The sequence below is a fragment of the Nomascus leucogenys genome, chromosome 7b (genome assembly GCF_006542625.1).
Source record: "Nomascus leucogenys isolate Asia chromosome 7b, Asia_NLE_v1, whole genome shotgun sequence".
Lineage (NCBI taxonomy): Eukaryota > Metazoa > Chordata > Mammalia > Primates > Hylobatidae > Nomascus > Nomascus leucogenys.
In genome coordinates, this window is record NC_044387.1 from 85,853,557 (window position 1) to 85,878,022 (window position 24,466).

Here is a 24,466-nt window from a genome sequence, read left to right on the forward strand (position 1 = left end):
CTGGGATTACAGGCATGCACCTTGACTAATTTTTGTATTTTTAGTAGAGACAAGGTTTTGCCCTGTTGGCCAGGCTGGTCTCGAATTCATGACCTCACGTGATCTGCCCGCCTCGAACTCCCAAAGTGCTGGGTGTATATGTGTGAGCTATTGTCTTTCTTCTAAGAATATATAAATTTATTTTCCCTTTTTCTGTGTTTTTTTTTTTTCTTTTAGGCACAGCAGAAGTTCTTCTATTTTATTGGTATTTTTCGTTTTGTTGGTGTTATTTATCCTTTATACTGCATCTTTAATTGTTTTTTAAAATACTAAATTTGCTTTTAGCTTTTAAAATCTCTACTCCTACCTTCTTCTGTCTGGTTTTGGTATTTTCTTTGAATTTGAAAAAATGAAAGAAATGACAAAGAAAGTTAACAGCTTTTAAAAATAATGGCAATAACAAGTTAGATGCAGAAGTAGAAAAATTTCTTTTCACAATTGTATAGCCAGGAATAGATTTAACAAAAAAGGTGCAACTCCCACATGAAGAAAGATGTGCTTATTGACAGGACTTGAATAAATACGAATTGAATTCACGAGAAGATGTAAAATCATGAAAATAACAGTTCTTCCAAAATTAATATTTGATTTAATAAAATTCCAACCAGAATTTTATTAAGTAAAAAAATTATTTTCAGGTTCATTTGAAATAATAAATATATTAGAATTCCAGAAAATATTTTAGAAAAGAGACTTATATTGGAGCACTAGTCCTACTGGCTATTAATACATGGTTCTAAGATTCTTTTAGCAAAACAGCTTGATATAAAGTCTGGAAAAAAGCAGCTATTATAATAGAATAAGGTCCAGAAATAGATTAAAATATAGATGGAAACCTAATTTATGATAAAGGTAGAATTTAAATTCAGAGGGAAAATGATGTTGGCATAGTTGGCTTCTAGCTAGAATAAGGTAAAATGAAACCACAACTTCACACCATGTATATATAAAATATACATGTGAGGTGGAATAAATACTGAAATGTCAAAATCAGAATATAAAATAATAGAAGAAAAATTTTGATTATATTTAGTTTTTCTTTAAAAACCACAGGAAAAATCCATAAGCCGTTTAAGAAAAGAGTTGGATAGTTTTCACTAACAAAATTATAAATTTCTGTGTTGAAAAATGCACAACATAAAGTAAGACATACAAGTTCAGACTGAGAAAATATTTTCAATACTGCATTATAAACAAAAGTGTAGTGTACTTATACAATGAGACTTAATAAAGCATTAAGAAACAGAAACAATAGGCAAAGCATAAGATTTGGCAAGATACATTGGATGGAATGCAGATGGCCAATGAATGTATGAAAAAATGTTTAACTTTTTAAATAAAAGAAATACAAATTAGAGTTTTTGTTTTGCTTTGTTTTGTTTGTTTTGAGACAGGGTCATGCTCTGTCACCCAGGCTGGAGTGCAGTGGTGTGATCATGACTTATTGCAGCCTTGCCCTCGTGGGCTCAGATAATCCTCCCCTCAGCCTTCCAGGTAGCGGGACTACAGGTGCCCACCACCACATCCGGCTAATTTTTGTATTTTTTGTAGAGGTGGGGTTTCGCCCTGTTGCCCAGGCTGATCTGGAACTCCTGAGCTCAAGTGATCCACCTGCCTCAGCCTCCCAAAGTGCTGGGATTACAGGCATGAGCTACTGCGCCCGGCCTAGAGTTATTTTCTAATAGTTTGGAAAAAATAATAATCTTTATTGCTGGCCTTAGAGTGAGTAAACAAATCCTTTCACACATTATGAAGGGGTGTGTGAATTGCTACAATTCTTTTGGGAGAAGCTATTGAAATATAAAATGCATATTCTCCTCAAATCAACAACACTGCTGTTAGAAATCTTACCTACTGAAATGAAAGCACAAGTATGTATTGATAAACAAATTATGCAAAACTTAACAATGGAGATATGTTTTGAGAAATTCGTTGTTAGATGATTTTGTCATTGAATGAACATCAGACTATACGGTAGAGCCTACTACACACGTAGGTTATGTGGTATAGCCTATTGCTCCTAGGCTACAAACCTGTCTGGCATATTACTGTACTGAACACTGTAATACATTGGTAAGCATTTGTATCTCTAAATATAGAAAAGGTACAATAAAAAGACAATATGAAAGATTAAAAATGGTACACCTGTATAGGGCACTTAACATGAGTGGAACTGTAGGACCGAAAGTTGCTCTGAGTGAGTCAGTGAGTGCTGAATGAATGTGATGGTCTACGACATGACCATATAAAACTGTAAACCTTAAAACTAACACTGGATACTTTGGTTACACAAAATTTATTAAGAAATATTTTTATGGCCAAGAGTGGTGGCTTCATGCCTGTAATCCCAGCACTTTGGGAGACTGAGGCAGGCGGGTTACCTGAGATCAGGATTTCGAGACCAGCCTGGCCAACATGGCGAAACCTCATCTCTACTAAAAATACAAAAATTAGCCGGGCATGGTGGCGCATGCCTGTAATCCCAGCTACTTAGGAGGCTGAGGCAGGAGAATCGCTTGAATCCAGAAGGCAGAGGTTGTAGTGAGCTGAATCACACCACTGCACTCCAGCCTGGGTGACAGAGCGAGACTCTGTCTCAAAAAAAGAAAAAAGAAAAGAAAAGAAATATTTTTATTTTTTCAGTAACAAATTAACCTTAGCTTACAGTAACTTTTTTTACATTATAAACAAATTTTTTAAAAAAATTTTTGACTCTTTTGTAATAACACAGCTTAAAACACAGAAGCATTGTATAGCTGTACAAAAATCTTTTCTTTCTCTTATATCCTATAAGCCTTTTTGTATTTTAAAAATTTTTATATTTTTCTACTTTTTAAATTCTTTTTTTAAAAAAACAAGGACACAAACACACACATTAATTTAGGCCTACACAGGGTCAGGAACATCAAAACATAGGCCCTAGGCAATGGGAAATCTTCAGATCCATTGTAATCTTATGGGATTGCAGTCATATGTGGGGTTAATCATTGACTAAAATATCCTTATATGGCCTATGAGTGTACATTCATTTTATTAAATATATGCATGCCTATATTCATATATACATATACACAAGGATGTTTATTGCCTTTTCAGAAGGTTCATCAATAGGAGAGAGGTAAAAAGTATTGTGTATTTATAAAAGGAATTGTTACCCACTGTTATAAGGAATAAGATCTAAACGTGTTGACCTATAGAGGGGTAGAGGGAGGAAAGGAGATTATGAACTTTTCAAAAATAAAACTTCAGATAATTTTATTTGTCACGGGAGAATGCATTACTTTTCATATTAATTATAATAATGGTTACCACTTATTGACCCTTACTATGGACCAAGTATAGTGGGAATTTACATATATCATTTATAATTCTCACAAGAACATGCAAGAAAATGTCTTCAGTTACCTATGGGGAATTGTGGCTCAGATTGGTGGTCAAGTGGTGGAGCCAGGATTCAGCCCCTGGCCCATCTGCTGAGAAAGTCTTTGCTATTTCTTCTGGTTCCTACCATGGCTGCATCATCTTCTGTGTGGGCCCTAACGGGGAGCAGGAAATGCCCCACTTCTCTCTGGGCATGGGAGCCATGAGAAGGAGGTCCCTAACATGTACAACCACTGCTGGTTTTGGTCCTGGGGAGAACTAATAAAGAATAAAGCGAAACAAACCCTTCTTTTATCATTGGGAGCATTGTCACCAGTCCTAACTGACCACTCCACTCTACCACACCCATAGCAATGTACTGAGTCATTTTTGATCATCAGTCCACTATCCAGTGTATTATTGCATATTCATAAGCTAGAATATGGACAGTCAGGGAAGGCCAGCATGGAAGAGGTAAGCACCTGAAACTTGATTAGGGAGACAGAGTCAGAGGGTAGTGATGTTCTTTGGTTGTGGTGCTACATCGTGGGTTATTGAGTTCCAGTACTTCTGTGAATAAGCTCTGTGGTATAGGTGAAGATATTTAAACTCCTAGTGCCCTAGGTTTTCTCATCTGTAAAACGTAGACGAAAATAGTTCCTACTTCTTAGTGTGTGTTTGTGTGCACACATGCCCATGCACATGTGTCTATGTGAGTGTGTATTAAATGAATTAATACACAGAGAGCCCTTAGAAAAGTCCCCACCACAGGGTAAGCCCAAAGTACATGAAGGCCATTATTATTATTATTATCAAGACCAATCTTCAGATTCTAGGTCTAATAGGATAGTTTACTTTTGGCGTGATTAGCCTATGATTACCAATGTCATAATGCTAATGCCTACATTTATACCATGAGTTTAAAGAAGGATAAGATCAGATTGAAGTTAATAACCATTTGAATTCTGACATGTTTGTGACACAATAATGTTCACGGGTGACACCAAAAATGTTGAATTATCATTTGCTTTCTTGAATACCGGTTTATTTTAGGAGAGGCCTAATTTTTTGTGTGACTCCTGTTAATTTTCATGACTGTCCTTGTTGCTCTATTGTCTGTGTCTTTTCCTCTCTTGGATGTTGGGGAGATGAGCGATATGTAGACAGGAGAGGTGAGTGTGAAGGCAGAAGTATGGCTGGTGAGTGTTGAAAAGAGACTAACAGACCCGTAAAGAAAACCACAGTATTTCCTACCCTTGACGCTGAGATATGCGATGAATATATCTATCTGTTGATAGAGCTGTTTAGGTTTTTGTTTATTTGTTTGGGTTTCGTGCAATTTCATGTAAATTTTTTCTGGTAATTTTTGGTTATTTAATTATCTTCCCAGAAGAGAAATTCTTTTTTTTTTTTCTGGGTTTGAGGCACATTTATTTATCTTTTTCTGAGTTGTTAAGCAGTTAGAAAATTATTTTAAGTCTTTTTTTTGATACACATGATGATTTTTATCAGTAAACTTGAAAACAGCTGTTTATTTTGGTCACAAAGAAATATTTTAATAATGCTTTTGACAAGATATCTCAAACCATCTGAATAGAGTATCTTAAATAGCTTTAAAAGAATCATGAACTTATTAGCAAAAATAATGAAGTTCAGTATAACACTTAAGTTGACATTTTGAGATTGTAGATAATGTTTACTTGGGACACACATGAAATTAAAGGTGATTTGTTAGCATTTAGTAACTGTCTTTATTTCTTCATTTAAGCTGGATGTTTTATATTTTATTTAGCAAAACATCTTAATATTATTTTTAGTTTGGAGTGTTTGTAGAATATTTAAATTAACATTAAAAAATTCCTAAGGGAAGGAATAAGTGAAATACTAATACAAACAAAAACTGTTATAAAATCAGAAATGCCAAGATTTTGGGGGGGCTACTGTGTATCTATTTAATTATCTACTTGATCTTATATGCGATTTTGTCTTTCATTTTATTACTCTTCTTCACTGGGAAGAAAAAATCCTCTCAAGGTCCTATCTCAGTCCCTGAAGAAATAAATAAAAAAGAGTAGCAGAAAATGAATGAGATTGAGTGGGAGGTAAAATTAGAATGGCTGCAATCAGTAAAAATCTTGAAAGTACTTTAGTGAGAGGACCATAAACAAAATATGATAGTGCATATCCTATAAGATCCATGATTACTCATAATTTATTCACAAGTACATTAAAAATGTAAAACCATACATAATTATTTAATGTATAATTAAAATTTAAATATTGAATTTGAAACTGGGACAAGCAATACGCTTTCCTGTCATCTGAACAGTTCTGGAGTATCATAGGATTATTTCATGTCTGATAATATTCCATCATCTTCCTGTATCTGACATCAGATTTAATACACACAGCAGATACTTTTTGATCATACAGTTTAGCATTGATAATGCATCTTAGAGCTGAAGCCACATAGCAGCCTTGAAAATTATGCTGTATGCCTTTGAATGGGTGGGCACTCAAGTAGGTTGGAGTAAGAAAAAGCACTCAAGTTTTTGTTGTTGTTAATTATTTTAAAAGTCAGTCTCATTTGATCTCTCTTTCTTTCCCCCGCTCTTGATTTTGGAGGTTCCAAATGGCCTTTCTCCACTCAAAGAGTGCCCTAGGCCTGCAGGATAGCATGGTCCACTGACCAGCCGCATGGCATCCCAGGGGAGCTTATTAGAGCTACAGGCTCTCAGGCCCCACTCCAGATCTGCTGAATTGGAATCTGCATTTTAATAAGATCTTCAGCTGCTTCACATGACATCCAAGTTTGAGGAGCCCTGCCATATGGCATAGGTCTGAATCAGGCCGATATTATTGTCTATATTCCTGGAAGGTTTGCTTAATTTTCCAAACTTGTTTGAGTTGTGTAGCTTTTTGAATGATCCCAGGGGCTCCTGATATTCCTGTTGGAAGTTTCTAAGTCTCCAACAGGGAAGATCATCTATATTATTGTTACCAGTATGAGTAACAACAATGGGTGGTATGATTTCCATTTATTAGCTACCCACTAGTGGGGCATGATGCAAAATGTCTCATCTGTGTATTTCACCTATAATCCTCTCAACAACTCAACAGAAGAGGTTTTATTATTTATTTATTTATTTATTTATTTATTTATTTATTTACTTGAGACAGAGTCTCTCTCCGTTGCCCAGGCTGGAGTGCAGTGGTGTGATCTCTGTTCACTGCAACCTCCACCTCCCAGGTTCAAGTGATTCTCCTGCCTCAGCCTCCTGAGTAGCTGGGATTACCGACACATGCCGCCACGGCTGGCTAATTTTTGAATTTTTAGTAGAGACAGGGTTTCGCCATGTTGGTCAGGCTGGTCTCGAACTCCTGACTTTGTGATCCACCTGCCTCAGCCTCCCAAAGTGCTGGGATTACAGGCGTGAGCCACTGTGCTCGGCCCAGAAGAGGTTTTAAGAAGACAATTCACAGAAAAGAAAACCGAGGCTAGGGGTTATTTGTTCAAGGTTAAATACACAATGTAAGTTTTGAAATCAAACCCAAGTTTGTCTCCCCTAAGCCACGCACTGCCCCCCAACCCTCGTTTTTGTTTTTGTTTTTATAAACAATACTATATTGCTAACATGCCACTTTGGTCCTCTTGCGGTAAGGAAGGGCATATAAAAGTGCCCAGTTTGTCTGGGATCGGAAAACAAGCCTGTGTAGGCCCAGAGAGACAAATATGGCATGTTCTCATGAACATGCAAGAATTAAAGTGGATCTCACAGAAGGAGAGAGCAGAATGATCGATACTAGAGGTTGGGAAGGGAAGGTGAGAATGAGGAGAAGTTAATGGACACAGTTTGCTAGAAGAAATAAGTTCTAATATTCAACACTACCGTAGGTAAATTATATTTAATAATTTATTGTGCATTTCCAAATAGCTAGAAGAGAAGAATTGCAATGTTTCCGGCACAAAGAAGAGATAAATGTTTGAGGTGATGGATATCCTAGTTACCCAAATTCGATCATTGCATATTGTATACATGTATCAAAATATCACATGTATGTATAATTATATATTTATGTACAACTATGATATACCATTTAAAAAAGAAAATAAACCTGTCTATAGGCATATGCTGATATTTATTGTGACTCTTATTTCTGTTTTCTGATTCTGACTTATAAATGTCTAGAATAAGGTTCCTTAAATTTGTAAAATCTTTGTACATTTTTGTGATTTGTTTTTTGGATTTTTTTTGCAAATATGGGGGAAGATCATTCATAGTTTTGTTTAAATTGAATTTTCAAAAAAGGCCATGACCCACGAATTGTTAAGAGCCATCCCCCAACTCAGCCTGTACCTTCATGGCCCTCAGCTGTTGAAATGCCCACCAGTCTGCTGGCATCATTGCATCCCTCCCAATTACTAGATTTTCCCACTGCCTTCTTCCCAAATCATTCCTTCTCAATCCTGCCCTGGCATCAGAATCACCTCTAGACCCTGTACAGAATACAGCTGCTCGGGCCCCTTCTCAAACCTTCTGAAGGATGACCTTGGGAATGGGGCTCAGAAAGCTGTATGTTTAAGAAGCTCCACAAATGATTCTGACCCAGAGTGCTGTAAGTCAGCATAATTTTCTTTCTTTTTTTTTTCTTTTTTTTTTGAGATGGAGTCTCACTCTGTCGCCCAGGCTGGAGTGCAGTGGCACGATCTCAGCTCACCACAACCTCCGCCTCCCAGGTTCAAGTGATTCTCCTGCCTCAGCCTCCTGAGTAGCTGGGACTATAGGTGTGTGCCGCCACACCTGGCTAATTTTTTGTATTTTTAGTAGAGACGGGGTTTCACCATGTTGGTCAGGCTGGTCTCGAACTCCTGACCTCGTGATCCGCCCACCTCGGCCTCCCAAAGTGCTAGGATTAAGGCATGAGCCACCGTGCCTGGCCAATTTTCTTATTTTCTTTCTTTCTTATTTTCTTTTCTTCTTTCTTTTTTTTTTTTTTCCTTCCTTCCTTCCTTCCTTCCTTCCTTCCTTCCTTCCTTCCTTCCTTCCTTCCTTCCTTCCTTCCCTCCCTCCCTTCCTCCCTTCCTCCCTCCCTTCCTTCCGTCACCCAGGCTGAGTGCAGTGGCATGATCATGGCTCACTGCAGTCTCAACCTCCCAGGCTCAGGTGATCCTCCCACCTCAGGCTCCTGAGTAGCTGGAACCACAGGCATGCACTACCATGCCTAGCTAATTTTAAAATTTTATGTAGAGACAGGGTTTTGCCATGTTGCCTAGGTTGGTCTCAAACTCCTAGGTTCAAGTGATCCTCCCACCTTGGTTTCCCAAAGCGCTGAGATTACAGGCATGAGCCACCACACCCAGCTTCAATTTTCTTTACAAACTTTGAACAAAAGGAGATACTTCATGAATGTCTTCTTGTGGAATGATCTCCTGGAGGGAGACCCAGAGCAGCCCAGTCCTCCCACAAGAGACTCATCATCGTATAGATCTAGCTTTCCTGGTAAGATCCTAACTAAAGAAAGAGAGGGGAAAAGAAGGTATTTCCACCTTCACTAGTTTATTAAAAAAAAGTCAGAGTTTCAATATTTACAGAAATGCCCTCACTTTTTGAAATGCAAGTATTTGATGCTTTCACAAAAGCTAGAATTTCTTTACAAATACCCCATACACAGTGGTGTGCTGGTAAATGTTTTACAGTCAGCTCTGATTTGTAGCATTGCCTATTTCCATGGTGTAAATACTCCCACCCTGGCCAATTTGAAGCTACCAACTTGGCTCACAAATTTCCTGAAAATTAAGAAAGCCTCTCATATGCCAGTACAAGCCTACTCCATCCCACCACTGCATATGGAGAGTGATTATCTGGGAGAGATGTCTTCTGGATTTCTCCATAGGCTCAGGCATGCAGAATGATTCAGAGAGCTCCATTTGCTTCTTTATTCTCCTTCAAAACATTCTATTGCGTGGCCTACTCCTTCCAAAACCAGTGCATGTTCAACACCGCAAGTCATTCATGATGATGTTGAAAAAAATAACATCTTGAAGATGTTTTGACAAATTAATTTGACTTTTGAATTATTTTCCTTTTGAGAGAATAAAATGTTACAAAGGTCTCTTGGGAAGAGATTGTTCAAATAAGTTTTTATATTGTTGATTTTGTTTTAGGTAGTTAATGCTACTACCTCTTTATCTGCAGGTTAGTAAATTGACATTTTCCTCCTTCATTTATCTGTGTCTGCTAGAACTGTTTGATATTCTTCACCCACATAGGTTCTGATGACATTACTTTTACTCATTGTCTATTTACCTTTGAAAGGATGAGCTGTTCATTCATGGGCATAAAGAGCAATGACTGAGGAAATGGACTAGTGTTTTTCCATTTATTTTTATAATCATGCCTTAGTTCACTATGATGATCTACAGTTTTCTCTTTGTTCCAGAGAACTATCAAAATTGTCACTGACATTTATTGACAACCATGATTTGTATAGGACAGTTTTAGAGACTTGAATACCAGTAGTTTGTCAAGCAAGATACAGCGCCTGCTTCTCTAGAATCAGGGGATGTTTAAGAGGTTATCTAGTCCAGCCTCCACAGCTTGTCTCTTAGATATCTTTCTGCTTCTGTGGAAATTAATGACTTCTACTGACTGTAGATTTGTCTGGAGTTTTGCAGAACAAACCAAATCCTTCCCCACATAACAACCTTGGAAAACTTGGAGAACTTTCGGCCTTTGGAAACTTGATGCTGCCCCCTAAACTTTTCTTCTCAACCTATGAAATGAGCTTCTCATGGAAATTATTTTCCAAAATAGATATACAAAGCACAGTAAAATATGTTAATGAGAGAATCAGCTAAATTGATTCACTCGAATCATAGTCGCTGCCACAAGCCAGGTGCATTCCTGTTTTCTTTCCATTGACTCTAGTGTCACTTCATTTACCTCTGTTTTGTGCTTAACTTCTTAGACAAATTTATCTTTCCAGTTTATCTTATTTGATAAGAATATTAGTGAAAGACAGCAGAATCTTCTAAGAGAGTTATCTAAGATAACTAGAAGCGAATAACTCTAAAAGATGCTTCAAGGTCCAAAAACTCTCTTCAGTAAATAAATGCACAAAGGCATTTTGATAAGCATTTGATGTAGCCAATAACTATTATAGCACTTTAAAAAATAATTATGGTCTTTTTGGTGATTAGTATGTACAGAAAGATTTCAAATCACGAAACTAAATCATTAAAATGATCTCTGCCTTATGTGATTTGTATATTAAAACTTCTCTGTGCTCACTTAACAATGTTCTTAAACAAGTCAAAGGTTTTGTGTTTTTTTTTTTGTTTTTGAGACGGAGTCTTGCTCTGTTGCCCAGAATAGAGTGCAGTGGCATGATCTCGGCTCACTGCAACCTCTGCCTCCTAGGTTCAAGCGATTCTCCTGCCTCAGCCTCTCGAGTAGCTGGGATTACAGGCGCCTGCCACCACACCTAGCTAATTTTTGTATTTTTAGTAGAGGCAGGGTTTCACCATGTTGGCCAGGCTGGTCTGGAACTCCTGACTTCAGGTAATCCGCCTGCTTTGGCCTCCCAAAATGCTGGGATTACAGGCGTGAGCCACGGTGCCTGGCCACAAGTCAAAGGTTTTTCTGAATCTGAAGGCTTTCATAGGTAGCTTCTTCTTGGATGGTAATAATAAGGTGTTTTGTGATATTAATTTTAAATTATTGATTTCTGTGAATTTTAAATGATGAATTTATATGAATGGGAATGGAAATTATATTGCCTTTTTATTGTGAAGGTCGTCTTGTAGGATAGGACTATAGAGAGAGCAGAAGGAATTTTGAATATCTGATATTATTGCTGACAAATATTTTAGAAAAACTATATAATAGGTTAAAGTAAATTTTCTTCATTGATTTATTATGGCTAATATTTAGGGCAAAGGGTGATATACTCTCATGAGTCAGTAACTGCTAGGATAACTTATTCAGTCAAAAAATTTTCACTAGGCCCCTTTACCACCCTTCCCCCTAAGTTGAATTCATAATGATGCAGTGCTTTGGAAAACAGCTCTGTATTAATACAAGGTAAAAAGCCACCACAAAATAAAAGCTTCTTTTAATTATCCTAGCATGAAATGAAACAAAAAGAAAAGTGATAGGGTAGATGCTAATTTCTTCTTTCTCTCTCTCTCTCTCTCTCTCTTTCTTCTTTCAGACAGAGTCTTGCTCTGTCACCCAGGCTGGAGTGCAGTAGCGCGATCTCGGCTCACTGCAAGCTCCGCCTCCTGGGTTCAAGCGATTCTCCTGCCTCAGCCTCCCGAGTAGCTGGGATTACAGGCGCGCACCACTATGCCCAGCTAATTTTTTTTTTTTTTTTTTTTTTGAGATGGAGTCTCTGTCGCCCAGGCTGGAGTGCAGTGGTGCAATCTTGCCTCACTGCAACCTCCACCTCCCGAGTTTAAGCAGTTCTCTGCCTCAGCCTCCCGAGTAGCTGGGATTACAGGCACCCGCCACCATGCCTGGCTAATCTTTGTATTTTTAGTAGAGACGGGGTTTCACCAGCTTGACCAGGCTGCTCTTGAACTCCTGACCTCGTGATCCACCCGCCACTGCCTCCCAAAGTGCTGGGATTACAGGTATGAGCCACTGTTCCAGGCTGTAGCCTCATTATATTTCTTATAATGTGTTTCAAAATTCTTCAGATTTCTTAGACCTCAGTTTCCCGTTTTGGAGAATCTTTGGAGAAACCAGAAGCCATCTATCCCAAATAATTGCTTTCCGCATGCAGTGGTGGGTTGGAGTAGGCTTTTACTGGCATATGAGAGCCTTTTTTAATTTTCAGGAAATTTGTGAGCCAAGTGACCACACATTAGTAGCTTCAAATTGGCCAGAATGGGAGTATTGACACCATGGAAATAGTCAATGCTACAAATTAGAGCTGAGTGTGAAACATTTACCAGCACACCACTGTGTATGGGGTATTTGTAAAAAGTTTGTAGCTTTCTTTTGTGAAGGCATCAAATACTTTCATTTCAGAAAGTTAAGGCATTGCTGCTAATATTGGAACTCTGACATTATTTTATAAACTGGTGAAGCTGGAAATACCTTCTGTTTTTTGCTCACCTCTCCTTCTTCAATTAGAATCTTAGTAGAAATATTTTAGATGTCATATGTAAGATAACTTTAAAATTATATTAATAGCAAATGCATAATATTACAAAATGATTCTGTAATATGTCTCTGCAGAATAATTCTGTAATATATTCCATCTTGACTGCCCATTAAAAATCAGATGAAGTGAGATTTCACTTTTAAGATATCATGTTGATTTGGTTGTTTTCTAAATTTCACTCTGAAGGAAAAAGCAAGAAGACAGAATATAATGCTGTCATTTCTTTCGTAATCATTTTTTATTCCTTTGCCTTTTCTTTGTTTCCTTTCCCCCCTTTTTTCTTTACTTTTTCCTCATTTCTTCTGTAAATGAGTAATCTGTTTTTATAACCATACTACCCCCTCGTGGTGTTTATTGGACCCCTGGAGACTCGCATTTCCTTTAGGAATATGCCCAGCATTTTTAGGCCGCTAAAATACGAGCCAGTTAATGATGTTCTTATTGATGACATCTAGGAAACTTGTAGGGTTCAGTTACTGCAAGAATGATTTACAGGCTGTAATAGGTTAGAATGCCAAACAAGGGGAAACAATTAGTAGCACTAATGCTTTAACCCCAGGTTTATCACTGAGAGAGGATCACTGATGAAAAGGCCCATCTGTTCCAAAGATGTTTCCAACTTGCTTGTATAGCAGTTTGTAAATCAAATCAGTGCAGTGATTGTGAGGCTTATGTAGCCATTTGTTTGTCTATTTTTCAAAATCACTGCTTTTGTGCACATTTTATCATGATATCTTTGAAAAATGGGGTTTTACCTGTGGAGATTACACTATTGTTATTCAGCATTATGTTCAGTTTATTACATGTACCAGGAACACGTATTTTGAAATTGTTACTAGCTCCAAGGATTATGTAATCAGTGAGTTAAATATATAACTTCCAAATGAATTAGTGGACCTATATTTTGGCAAAAATTTGTTGTTAGAGGAAGAATAGATTCATCCAGAGTGAGTTTCTTCTCTATTTTCAGGATAAAAGGTGGGAGAATTCTGTTACTATAATCAAGTTCTTTCTTAAAATACCCTTAACCTACTTTTTTTCCCTCTAAATAATGATGCTCCACTTCTTACATAGAATTTCACAATTTACAACCCACATTCACATTTGTTATTTCATTTCCTGTTGGATATTTTCCCTCTGCTGTTTTCTTCCCATAGAAAGGCCATTGAATAATTGGCTCTAAGATTTGAAAGGAGTCTTCAGATTATCTGTTCAATTACTGTGCCTAGTGATCAGCCTGTCTGTTATTTCCAAAAGGAGAAGAAAATATTAGATAGGTAGACAGACTGATCATGGGGCTAAATAACGGAGTGAAAGTAAATTTTCTTTTCATAGGAATGGAAGACAATATTATTTTTTACTTTTGTCTTTTTATTTGATCATTTATTTCATGCTCGCCCTACTGACCTGTGGACTTCTGTTTCAGTGGCTCTCTGGTCACTTTAAGGCATAAATTCCTTTTACCATTTGGGAACATTGCTAACTTGCCCCCAGCTTCAAATTTCACCCACATGGATGTGAGTTTCTGGGGTGTAAAAGAGTGACATTTTATTTTTGAGGCAAGAGACTTCTTTAAAGCTGCTTTTTAAACTGATTTAGTTATTTCAAATCATATTAATACAAATTGGGGCAAATTAAGAGTTACAAGTCTGGACTTAAAATCATTTGCCTGCTCTGGTTTGGAATTTATGCAGCTATTTCTGCCTTAATTAAAACTGTGGATATTTTTAAAGCTTAGAATTTATTCTTATCTTATTCTGACGAGAATGCAAATCCAACCAGGCACATTAAATGTTCTGTGATACGGATGGAAAAAGATAGAAACTCGGCCCAGCCAGGCTGGATTTGGTTTGTGAGGAGATCGTCTTTTAATAATGGCTTGATTGATGATTGTGTGCCATGTGAAGTAACTGGAATACTGGATGGTTACATGAAATTGTGGGAAAATTGACACAATGGGGAAAAGATGCTTGCTGAGCCTATGAAGTGCAACCTGTGCAAATATGATGATTCCTCAATTGCAAGATCAGGAACTCAGGATGACTGTGTAAAAAGGAAAATGAAGGCAGGGCGTGGTGGCTCACGCCTGTAATCCCAGCACTTTGGGAGGCTGGGTGGGGGGTGGGGGCGGATCATGAGGTCAGGGGTTCGAGACCGGCCTGGCGAATATGGTGAAACCCCGTCTGTACTAAAAATACAAAAATTAATTGGGTGTGGTGGCATGCACCTGTACTCCCAGCTACTCAGGAGGCTGAGGCAGAAGAATTGCTTGAACCCAGGAGGTGGGGCTGCAGTGAGCTGAGACTGTGCCACTGCACTCCAGCCTGGGCAACAGAGTGAGACTCTGTCTCAAAAAAAAAAAAAAAAAAAAAAGAAAGGATAATGAATTAGTGAAGAAAATAAGATGAATATAAAAACAACCATCCCCAGTGTCCTGAGGGTAGTGCTTCTTGCCGCCTTCCCCGCTCCCCAACCCCGTTGCTAGGAGAGAGATGAGTTAACGCACAGGGACGTGTACATTATACCAGCCGGATCTACGTACCTGGCAGCTGCAACCTGTTAAACCTGTGGCTTTTTCTTCTATGTAAACACTATAAACAGGAAGGCAAACGTCATCCATTTATGCAGAAGAGAAAATTGATGGTGAAAAACTGTTACTGCTTTGCTTAAAAAAGTCTAAGGTAAAGAATGTATTGACTCAGAGAGGACCATTCAAAATCTAGTCTTCAGTTTTATTGCTATTTCTGTATTAAGGATTCTGAAGGCAAAATTTCTTCAGAATCTGTTGTTTAGACTTTACAACAAAAATAGCCTTGGGGAGCTGCTTGCCTGGAGAGGTTTTGTGGTGACTATGGGAATTAATCTTCTTGATGGGAAATCAGCTGTTCACAATACTGCTGCCTTCATTCCCAAAGAAGAGTTTCCATTCCTACCCGGAGATGTTGGCTAGAGCAACGAGCCACTGAGGCCTCCTGATATTCCACCTGGGGTGCAGCCTCCTGGAAGCTGCCTCAAGCCCCCTTCAGTTACTCCTTTATTCCCTTCACTGTTCCAGAAGGGTTTTCAAGCATCTGCAGCTGCACCTCTGTCTCAAGGGCAAGCTCTACTGTCAGCCACGCTGCTGCAAGGATGGGATTGAAAAGCAAGACCGTTCATTTACTCTTTCGTTCACAAATTTATTGAACTGATATTTAAGCTTAGAATTTATTCTTATCGTATTCTCACAAGAATGCAAATCCCTACTATGTTCCAGACTCTATGTGGGGGCACAGGTGACACACTAGTGAGCTAAAATAGATCCCATCCCAGGACTAATAGACCTTACAGTCTGGTGACAGAGGGGTTAATCAAATAACTACATTGATGAGTGTATATTTTCAAACTGAGGTATTAAAAATAACAAACCCAGCCTGGGCAACATGACAAAACCTCATCTCTACAAAAAAATTAGTTGGGCATGGTGGTGCACACCCATAGTCCAAGCTACTCAGAAGGCTGATGTGGGAGATCACCTGAGCCCAGGAGGTCAAGGCTGCAGTGAGCCATGATTGTGCCACTGCACTCCAGCCTGGGTGACAGAGTGAGCCTCTGCCTCAAAAAAAAAAAAAAAAAAAAAAAAAGGAAAAAGAAAAAAAGGAAAAGAAAAATAACAAAGGAACTGGACCTAGACTCAAGATACTCCAAGGAAGCTGTATTTAGCCATACTTAGAAGGCTGCGTGGATAAAATATGTGAATGCGTGAAGCAGAGATCATTATAGGCACGAGCCCTGTGGCTGAAAGAAGGATGGCTGAAACACAGGAGGGAAAGGCTGGTGCCTTGAGAGGCACCACGCCAAACCACATGGAGATTCAAGATCTTGTAGAGAATTTTGGTCTTTATCATGAAAGCAAAGGGGAAGTTACTGATGGGTTCTTAGGTGGAGGTGACCTGAGGAGGGTTGCGTTTTAAAAAGAAAGCTTTGGCCTTGGGAGGGAAAAGAGCTGGAGAGAGGCCAGAGGGGTGGGAGGAATATCCCAGTTTGGAACCTTGAAGCAGTTTAGTTACATATCCAACATTCCTTCATCGTTGCCTCACTCCTGAACATTGTCCCTTGCATGTCTGAGTCTTCCTCCAGACTCTACATTCCTTCAGTTTAGGAATGCTGACATATTTGCTTTTGGATCCCATGTAGTGTCTGACCCTGGGATTTGCATGTATGTCCAACAAATGCTGTATTTAAACAATGAGGCTCTTCCCCATCTCACAAGTCACGTTAGTTGGCTTAAAGGAACATAGCTCTTCTGTATTCTAGTGATAACATTATATAGTGATCTGATTTATTCCAGAGGACAGAAGGGATTAGCGATACACTTGCCTTTTCTTTTGCTGTCATATGTGCCTTGCATTTTATTTCCATACATTAATATCTTCAATATAATGACCTTGGTTGTCCTGTCTTCATGTCAACCTAAAGCATTGTTATTGTCATTAGTGTTGCTACTGCCTCACAAATACATAGATATATTGAGGGAGATTTTTCCTGAGAGAAATCTGCAGATTTGAAGAGAAACCATGTCATACATTTTGAGTCCGAAAATCAGGAGTTGCAAACATAAATGAGTAAAGCAGCAGTAGGGAATGGTGCAACCTGTGGCAGAACTAGGGGGAGCATGCTCTATCCCAAAGCATTCACATTCGAACACAAAATATACTGTGCTAGCTAAACCAGACATCTGGGGGCAAATGTGGCTTAGTGACTATGGGTTTGTTGTTTCTTCTTTAATTGATTAAAAAAAAGATTTAAACACAGAGAAGTTATAGAAATTTTCAGTGTAATTAGGGGTTGTGGGCCAAGCTTTATTGAGTGACGTGAAGCTTCAAAGTTGTTTTGGGGAAGGGAGCAGGACCAAAATGCCTCCTTAGTGCAACTTTTTCAAAAAACCTTGTGAAGCCGGCTTCTAATATTCCCCTGGCTACTTGCTCTCTCTCTCTCTAATGAGCTGCTGCAGTTTCTCCTGTGCTGTAATCAAATGAATACATCACATGAGTGAAGGTATAAACTGCATGGGTTTACAGAAAGGAAGAAGGTTATTATTACCTTTGAAATCAGAAGCCAAGAAAACATCTCTTCTCACACCTCCTCATCTCTTCTCTTACTTTCTGGGCAGTCCCTAAGGGTAATTTTATTAGAGACTCTCCCTCAAAGTGAAAACTGAGGGGGGTATAAATAGCCCTGATCCTGCTCCCACCTGATCCTTAGATTAAGATTAGCATAAGCTCAGGCTGAGAGGTCACCACAAGGTCATAGTTTTCTGGGGTGAATAGTCACTTAATTCAGGCACTCAGGAATCTCATGCAAAGAATGCTTAGTTAAATATTTCCAGGAGAAAAATAATTCCAATTTGCTTTCTTATACCAAGAACCAGCAGTCTTAGTGATTTTGTAAATGGGAGAATCCTTTCCACTGCAGAAATTGGGCCCGTGGGATGGATGAAGCAGAAATGAGCAGAACAACAGGATTAATTGCGATCACTTTGCTGCTACGTTCTGCAATTTCATTACTACTCCTCAAACGCAATGGAGAGTCTCACAAACAGGCAACAGTGACTTTTGTTAGTATTCTGAGCCTTTCAGCAAAATATATCCTCTTTGGGCTGATTTATACCATATGGATAATAAAAATATACACCTTACACATTTTAGTGGGCTGTTGCGAAGAGAAAATCAGATTATGTATGGCAAGGAACTTCACAATGACAAGATAATGTGGTGTAATAATAATATTAAAGAAAATTATAGGAAACACATAGCACTTGCTACTTGCCAGGCACTGCTCTGAGCATTTACATTCATTATTTTATTTAGTTCTTACAATAACCTTCCGTATGGACTAGAATCTATTGTTATCTTTAATTTTTAGATGGAAAAACAGAGCCACAGAGAACTGAAGTAGCTTGCCCAAGCCTAGACAGTAAGAATTGGTGCTAGGATTTGAACCCATGCAGTCTGGCCCCTCTTAATCACTATGATTTAGGAATAAAAACAAAAAAACAAAAACATAGACTTTTAAGTAAACCAGAAGACTAGCATTTGAATCCTGGCTTCACAGGCTGTATAACTATGGAGACAGTCTTCTTAAGCAGTCTGAACTTCAGTTTGTTTATCTGCAAAATGAAGTTGGATAATAATCCTTATTTTTAGATGTTTGGTCAGGATTAAATAAGAAAACATGCAAAACACAGTGTTTCATAGGAGGCACATAGTGTGTTATTAGTTATTGTGGGTGAGATGGTATGTTAGTCTTGTCAGACTGCCATAGCAAAATATCCACCGACTGGCTGGCTTAAACAACAGAAATTTATTTTCTCACAGGCCTGGAGGCTAGAAGTTCAAGATCAAGGTGGCAGCAGGGGCGGTTTCTGGTGAGGCCCCTCTTCCTGGCTGCCACCTTCTCACTGTGCTCTTACATGGTCTTTCCTCTGTGCAGAGGAGAGAAAGAGGGCTCTGGTGTCTCTTCATCTTTTTATAAAGACCACAGTCCTATTGGATTAGAGCTCCACCATTAATAGCTTAATTTAACCCTAATTACCTCCTTAATGCAGTCACATTGGATGTTAGACCTTCAACATACTAATTTTGGGTGAATACAGTTCAGTCCATAACAGGTGGGTGGCTGGGAGGCGAGGAATAGAAGGATAGAAGGGGTATTTTAATGTCTAAGGTAGATTTTTTTATTTTTAAGGCATCACTGCTGGAGGAAAAAAACCATCAGATATTCATAATACATTTGTAGGTGTACAATATATTTGGCACTGTATGTCATAGAAAACATCTCCATGCTATCTATTGTTAATCTTTTAGGTGAGCCTGAATTTAAATACATTGGGAATATGCATGGGAATGAGGCTGTTGGACGAGAACTGCTCATTTTCTTGGCCCAGTACCTATGCAACGAATACCAGAAGGGGAACGAGACAATTGTCAACCTGATCCACAGTACCCGCATTCACATCATGCCTTCCCTGAACCCAGATGGCTTTGAGAAGGCAGCGTCTCAGGTGAGTGCCAGGCAGCTCAGATCAGGCGTGCTTTCTTCGTTTTCTGTATGTTTGTACGTACATGTTTATCTAAAAATTATGCCCTCACACAAAGCTTACAGATGGTGCAGTGGAGGGCATAAGTGTTGCATTCATTATTAAACTCACTGATAAGAAGATAGCTCAGAATGAAAGGGATGATGGGTGAGTTTTTCCAGTGAAGACAGCAAATCAGAAATTGTGTTAAGAAGTTAATGTTCTAATAGTGTTCTGTTTTATGTTTTTCAATAAATTATTCATCCACTTTTGTGACGAGGTAAGTTTTCTTTTAAAAATCTACAAATATGAAAAATATCTACTGCCATTTGTTGAAGAGTAACGCCATGGGTGTATGAGGATGAGCCAGTGTCACAGCGCCCTCTACTGAATTTAAGGAAGAAATACTTTTGGCCAGAATAATGTTTTACTGATGTTTACTTGGTTTTTACATATGCTGAGTAAAGTTAAAAAACAAGCGAAAACCCTACCTCTTAACTAAAAATAATTTAATATATCTTCGCTGTTAGATGAACTGGAAAGTAATGCCTTTTTAAGAGAAGATATATGGTGTGTTCCTATTTTATTGGACAGGGGTGGGGGACATCATATTTGCTGTTTTCTACAGTTTAAAATAATTTTCTTAGGCTATGGGAATATGGGAACACATTCAAGTTAATATTTAGTATGTTTATCTACAGTTAAAAAATCCAGTGACATAGTTTGACATTGTAAGAAACCCAGCGAATTTCTGTAAATAAATATAAATTGATATGATTTCTAAAGTTATGAGAGAAAAATTCTAATAATATGTAAAATTAAATTATTTAATATTTGAGGTAATATTCAGAATTTTTAGACACATGGACAACAGATTATCATTGCTTTTTCCTGTCTTATAGATTTTTATCCCTCACAGTCTAAGGTATCTAAACTTCCATGACTTAAAAAATGTGGGAAATATATCTATATCATGTGATATAATTTAACAGTAAAACAAGAAAATTCACATTATAAAATGAAACAAATATATTGGAAATTTATTAGTTTTCCGGATTGTACCATTAGTTAAATGAAGAGTTTAAACTGGAGAGAAATTCCTCAAATCATAAAGCCCTAGAACTTTTGTTCTAGGTTCATATTTTTTCATGAAGACTATAAGAGGGAGACATGTTATTAGTCTATAATGCATGTTAAATTCATTTTAAGCTTCTAATCTTTAGTTATTTATTCTTCTAAATATTTAAAAAATAGGTTGCTGTGATTTATAGAGGTAATGAATATTTTACTTAAATCTAATTATAGAATGATGTGCTTTGAAATAGGCCATTTATAACTAGTGAATATATATTCTGAAATTTGATAAATATCTCTTTATTATTATTAACATTTAAAATATTATTCATCGAACATATTTTCAAAATACCTATGACAAGTACAGTGATGCATCTCTTAACAATGGAGAAGCGTTCTGAGAAATGCAATGTTGGGTGATTTTGTCGTTTTGTGAACATTCTAGAGTGCACCTACATAAACCTGCATGGTGTAGCCTACTACACACCTAGGTTATGTGATATAGCCCGTGGTTCCTAGGCTACAAGTCTGTACAGCATGTTACTTTAGTGAATACTGTAGGCAACCGCAACACACTAGTAACTATTTGTGTATCTAAACATAGAAAAGGTACAGTGAAAATATGGCATAAAAGATAACAACAGTACCTTTGGACAGGGATCTTAAAAATGAATGGAGTTGCTGTGGGTGAGTCAATGAGTGAGTGGTGAGTGAATGTGAAGGCCTAGGACATTACTGTACACTATTATAGAATTTATAAACACTGTACACTCAGGCTACACTAGATTTATAAAAAATATTTTTCTTCCTTCAATAATAAATTAAACTTACCTTACTGTAACTTTCTTTTTCTTTTTTTTTTTTTTTTTTGAGATGGAGTCTCACTCTGTCACCAGGCTGGAGTGCAATGGCATGATCTCGGCTCACTGCACCCTCCGACTCCCTGGTTCAAGCTATTCTCCTGCCTCAGCCTCCCAAGTAGCTGGGATTACAGGCACGTGCCATCATGCCCAGCTAATTTTTTATATTTTTATTAGAGACGGGGTTTCACCATGTTGGCCAGGATGGTCTTGATCTACTGACCTCATGATCCACCCGCCTTGGCCTCTCAAAGTGCTGGGATTACAGGCATGAGCCACTGCACCTGGCCACCTTACTGTAACTTTTTTACTTTATAAACTTTTAAACTTTAAAAACCTTTTGGACTCTTTGTGATAACACTTAGCTTGAAACACACAACACATTGCACAGCTGTCCAAAAATCTTTTCTGTCTTTATATCCTTATTCTACAAGCTTTTTTCTATTTTTAAAGCTTTTAATGGTTTCTTAGTTTTTCAAATGTTTTGTTAAAAATAAGACACAGGCTGTGTGCAGCAGCTTATGTCTATAATCCCAGTGCTTTCGGAGGCCCAGAGGAGAGGATTGCTTAAGGCCAGGAGTTTGAGACCAGCCTGAGCAACATAGTGAGACCCTGTCTTTACCAAAAATAAAAAATAAAAAACTTAGCCTAGCATGGTTGTGCACACATGTAGTCCCAGTGCTTTGGGAGGCCAAGGAAGGAGGATCACTTGAACCCAGGGATTTGAGGTTACAGTTAGCTGTGATTATGCCACTGCACCCAAGCCTGGGCAACAGAGTGAGACCCTGTCTCTTAGAAAAAAGAAAAAGAAACTAAGACACAAACACACATATCAGCCTAGGCCTACACAGGGTCAGCATCATCAAAATGTCACTAGGCAATAGGAATTTTTCACCTCCATTATAATCTTATGGGATCACTGTTGTATAGTTTGTCAGTCGTGGTAAGAAATGTCAATATGCGGCCCATCACTGTACTTTAAATCTGATACCTTCATGTTTATATAAGTAAAGTAGTAAAAATGCTGATATGGGAGGGCATTGTTGAAGTAAATAATCTTAAAGGTTATCTTAAAGAGCATTGATAGAGACCTTAAATAGAAAGTGACACATAATAATAAGCAACTGATGATTTTTCTCTTTGACTTTTTTTTTAGCCTGGTGAACTCAAGGACTGGTTTGTGGGTCGAAGCAATGCCCAGGGAATAGATCTGAACCGGAACTTTCCAGACCTGGATAGGATAGTGTACGTGAATGAGAAAGAAGGTGGTCCAAATAATCATCTGTTGAAAAATATGAAGAAAATTGTGGATCAAAACACAAAGGTAGTGACCATGGGATAGTCTTCTTGGGTTCGTCTCTAGCCTAAGGAAATATGTTCCAATATCTTCATCATCATGAAGGACAGAGGAGTAACATCACAGCTTGTATGGAGTGGTTAACTGTGGCTTTGAAAGTCAAGGCTGGAAGGGCTGGTGCCATTAAATTAGTCCTGGCCCCTAGAATTGGGCCGTAGGTGGAGAGGAGTTGGAGGTGCAGATATAGGGAGGAACCCAGTTGTAGGTTTCTTAGAAAATCACCATGGCCTTCTCAGAGACCCTTTATTAGCTCATCTGATCAGCTCCTCCTGCCAAATTTACACTGTTGCTCCTTTTCTCTTTTCCAGAACTTTCTCCTCCCTTGCTTTACAAAACTCTACTTTCTCCTACCTCTTCTACTGTCTTTCAAATGACTACTCAGTTTTTTCCCCTGTTTCTTCTACCTGGGCATAAATGCTGGCCATCTTCAGGGTCTCATCTGATACCTTTATTTGCTTCCCTGGGCTTCCCTCCTTACCTGTAGTTTCAGTGTTGTCTGTTACACAAGGTCTCCCAGATCTGTGCCTCTAACTCCAGACCTTCCACAGAGCTTTATGTCTCTGTTTTACTAGCTAACTTGGGTTCCTTTAACTGGTGGAACTTGATATCTCAAGCTCAGGTTGTCCAGAAACAAATACTTTCCCTTAGAACCACTGTTCTTTCATTTATCCCAATCATCAAAGCTTTTGATTTTTCCATCTCTGTCACTGCTCACCAGTTACCACCTCTCAGTGATTTGATCTCTCTGACACCTCTTCCATTTCCCTTCCTCTGCAAACTCATTCCCCTGCCTCAGCTGAGACCCCCACAGTCTCCTGCTGTGACTGGCGTGGTGGCCTCCTACTTGTGTTTCATGTCCAGCTTCTCCCAACTCCATTCTGTCTTCTCAAATTCTCAATCTTCCAGAGTGACCTTCACACACAAATTATTGCTCTTTTGCTTAAAAAACCTTACCAGCTCTCCACTGCCCAGAAGATAAAGTGAAAACTCAATGTGATGGTTAAGTATGGAGACTCTAGAGGTAGCCACCTTGGTGTAAATCATGGCTTCATACTTGCTGTGTGAACTTTGTAAAGTTATTTGACCTCTCTGTGCTTCAGGCTCTTCATCTGTAATATGGAAGTGATAATATCTACCTCATAGGATAAGGATTGAATGAGTTAATACATATAAAGTACTTGAGGCCAGGACCTGGAACTTTTGTTACCATTTCAGTGTAATTTTTTGGTACTCTCTGTTTTGTAGCTCAGGGCTAGGTGGACACATTTACACATCCACTAAACATTTGGTGCATCTTTGAAACAACATTGTCATCAGTTACTTGGAGGAGAAATTGAGCCCATTTTGGAGGAAAGGTGAAGAACTGCTGTCAGAAGCCCTCTATTCCTTCTCTATTGTTCTGGGTATTTCTGCTTTCATAAGTCCACTATGTCTAGTGTCTTTCCTAAGTGAGAGCTCGCAAAGTACAATTTCTCCATTTTATTCTAGTTGCTGGGTCATTCCAGCACCTCTAGGCCCCTGGAAGCTGCCGGCTGGTTTATTCCTTAACCT

General features: G+C 38.3%; 1 protein-coding gene across 1 annotated transcript in view; it reads left to right on the forward strand.

The window, feature by feature from the left end:
- The window catches only part of CPE (carboxypeptidase E), a 120,938-nt gene that overhangs the window by 66,887 nt on the left and 29,585 nt on the right, over positions 1-24,466 (forward strand). The window contains exons 2-3 of the mRNA XM_030816297.1: positions 19,413-19,609; positions 22,715-22,882. Coding sequence (XP_030672157.1) covers positions 19,413-19,609; positions 22,715-22,882 — 365 coding nt within the window. The remainder of the gene's footprint in view (positions 1-19,412; positions 19,610-22,714; positions 22,883-24,466) is intronic.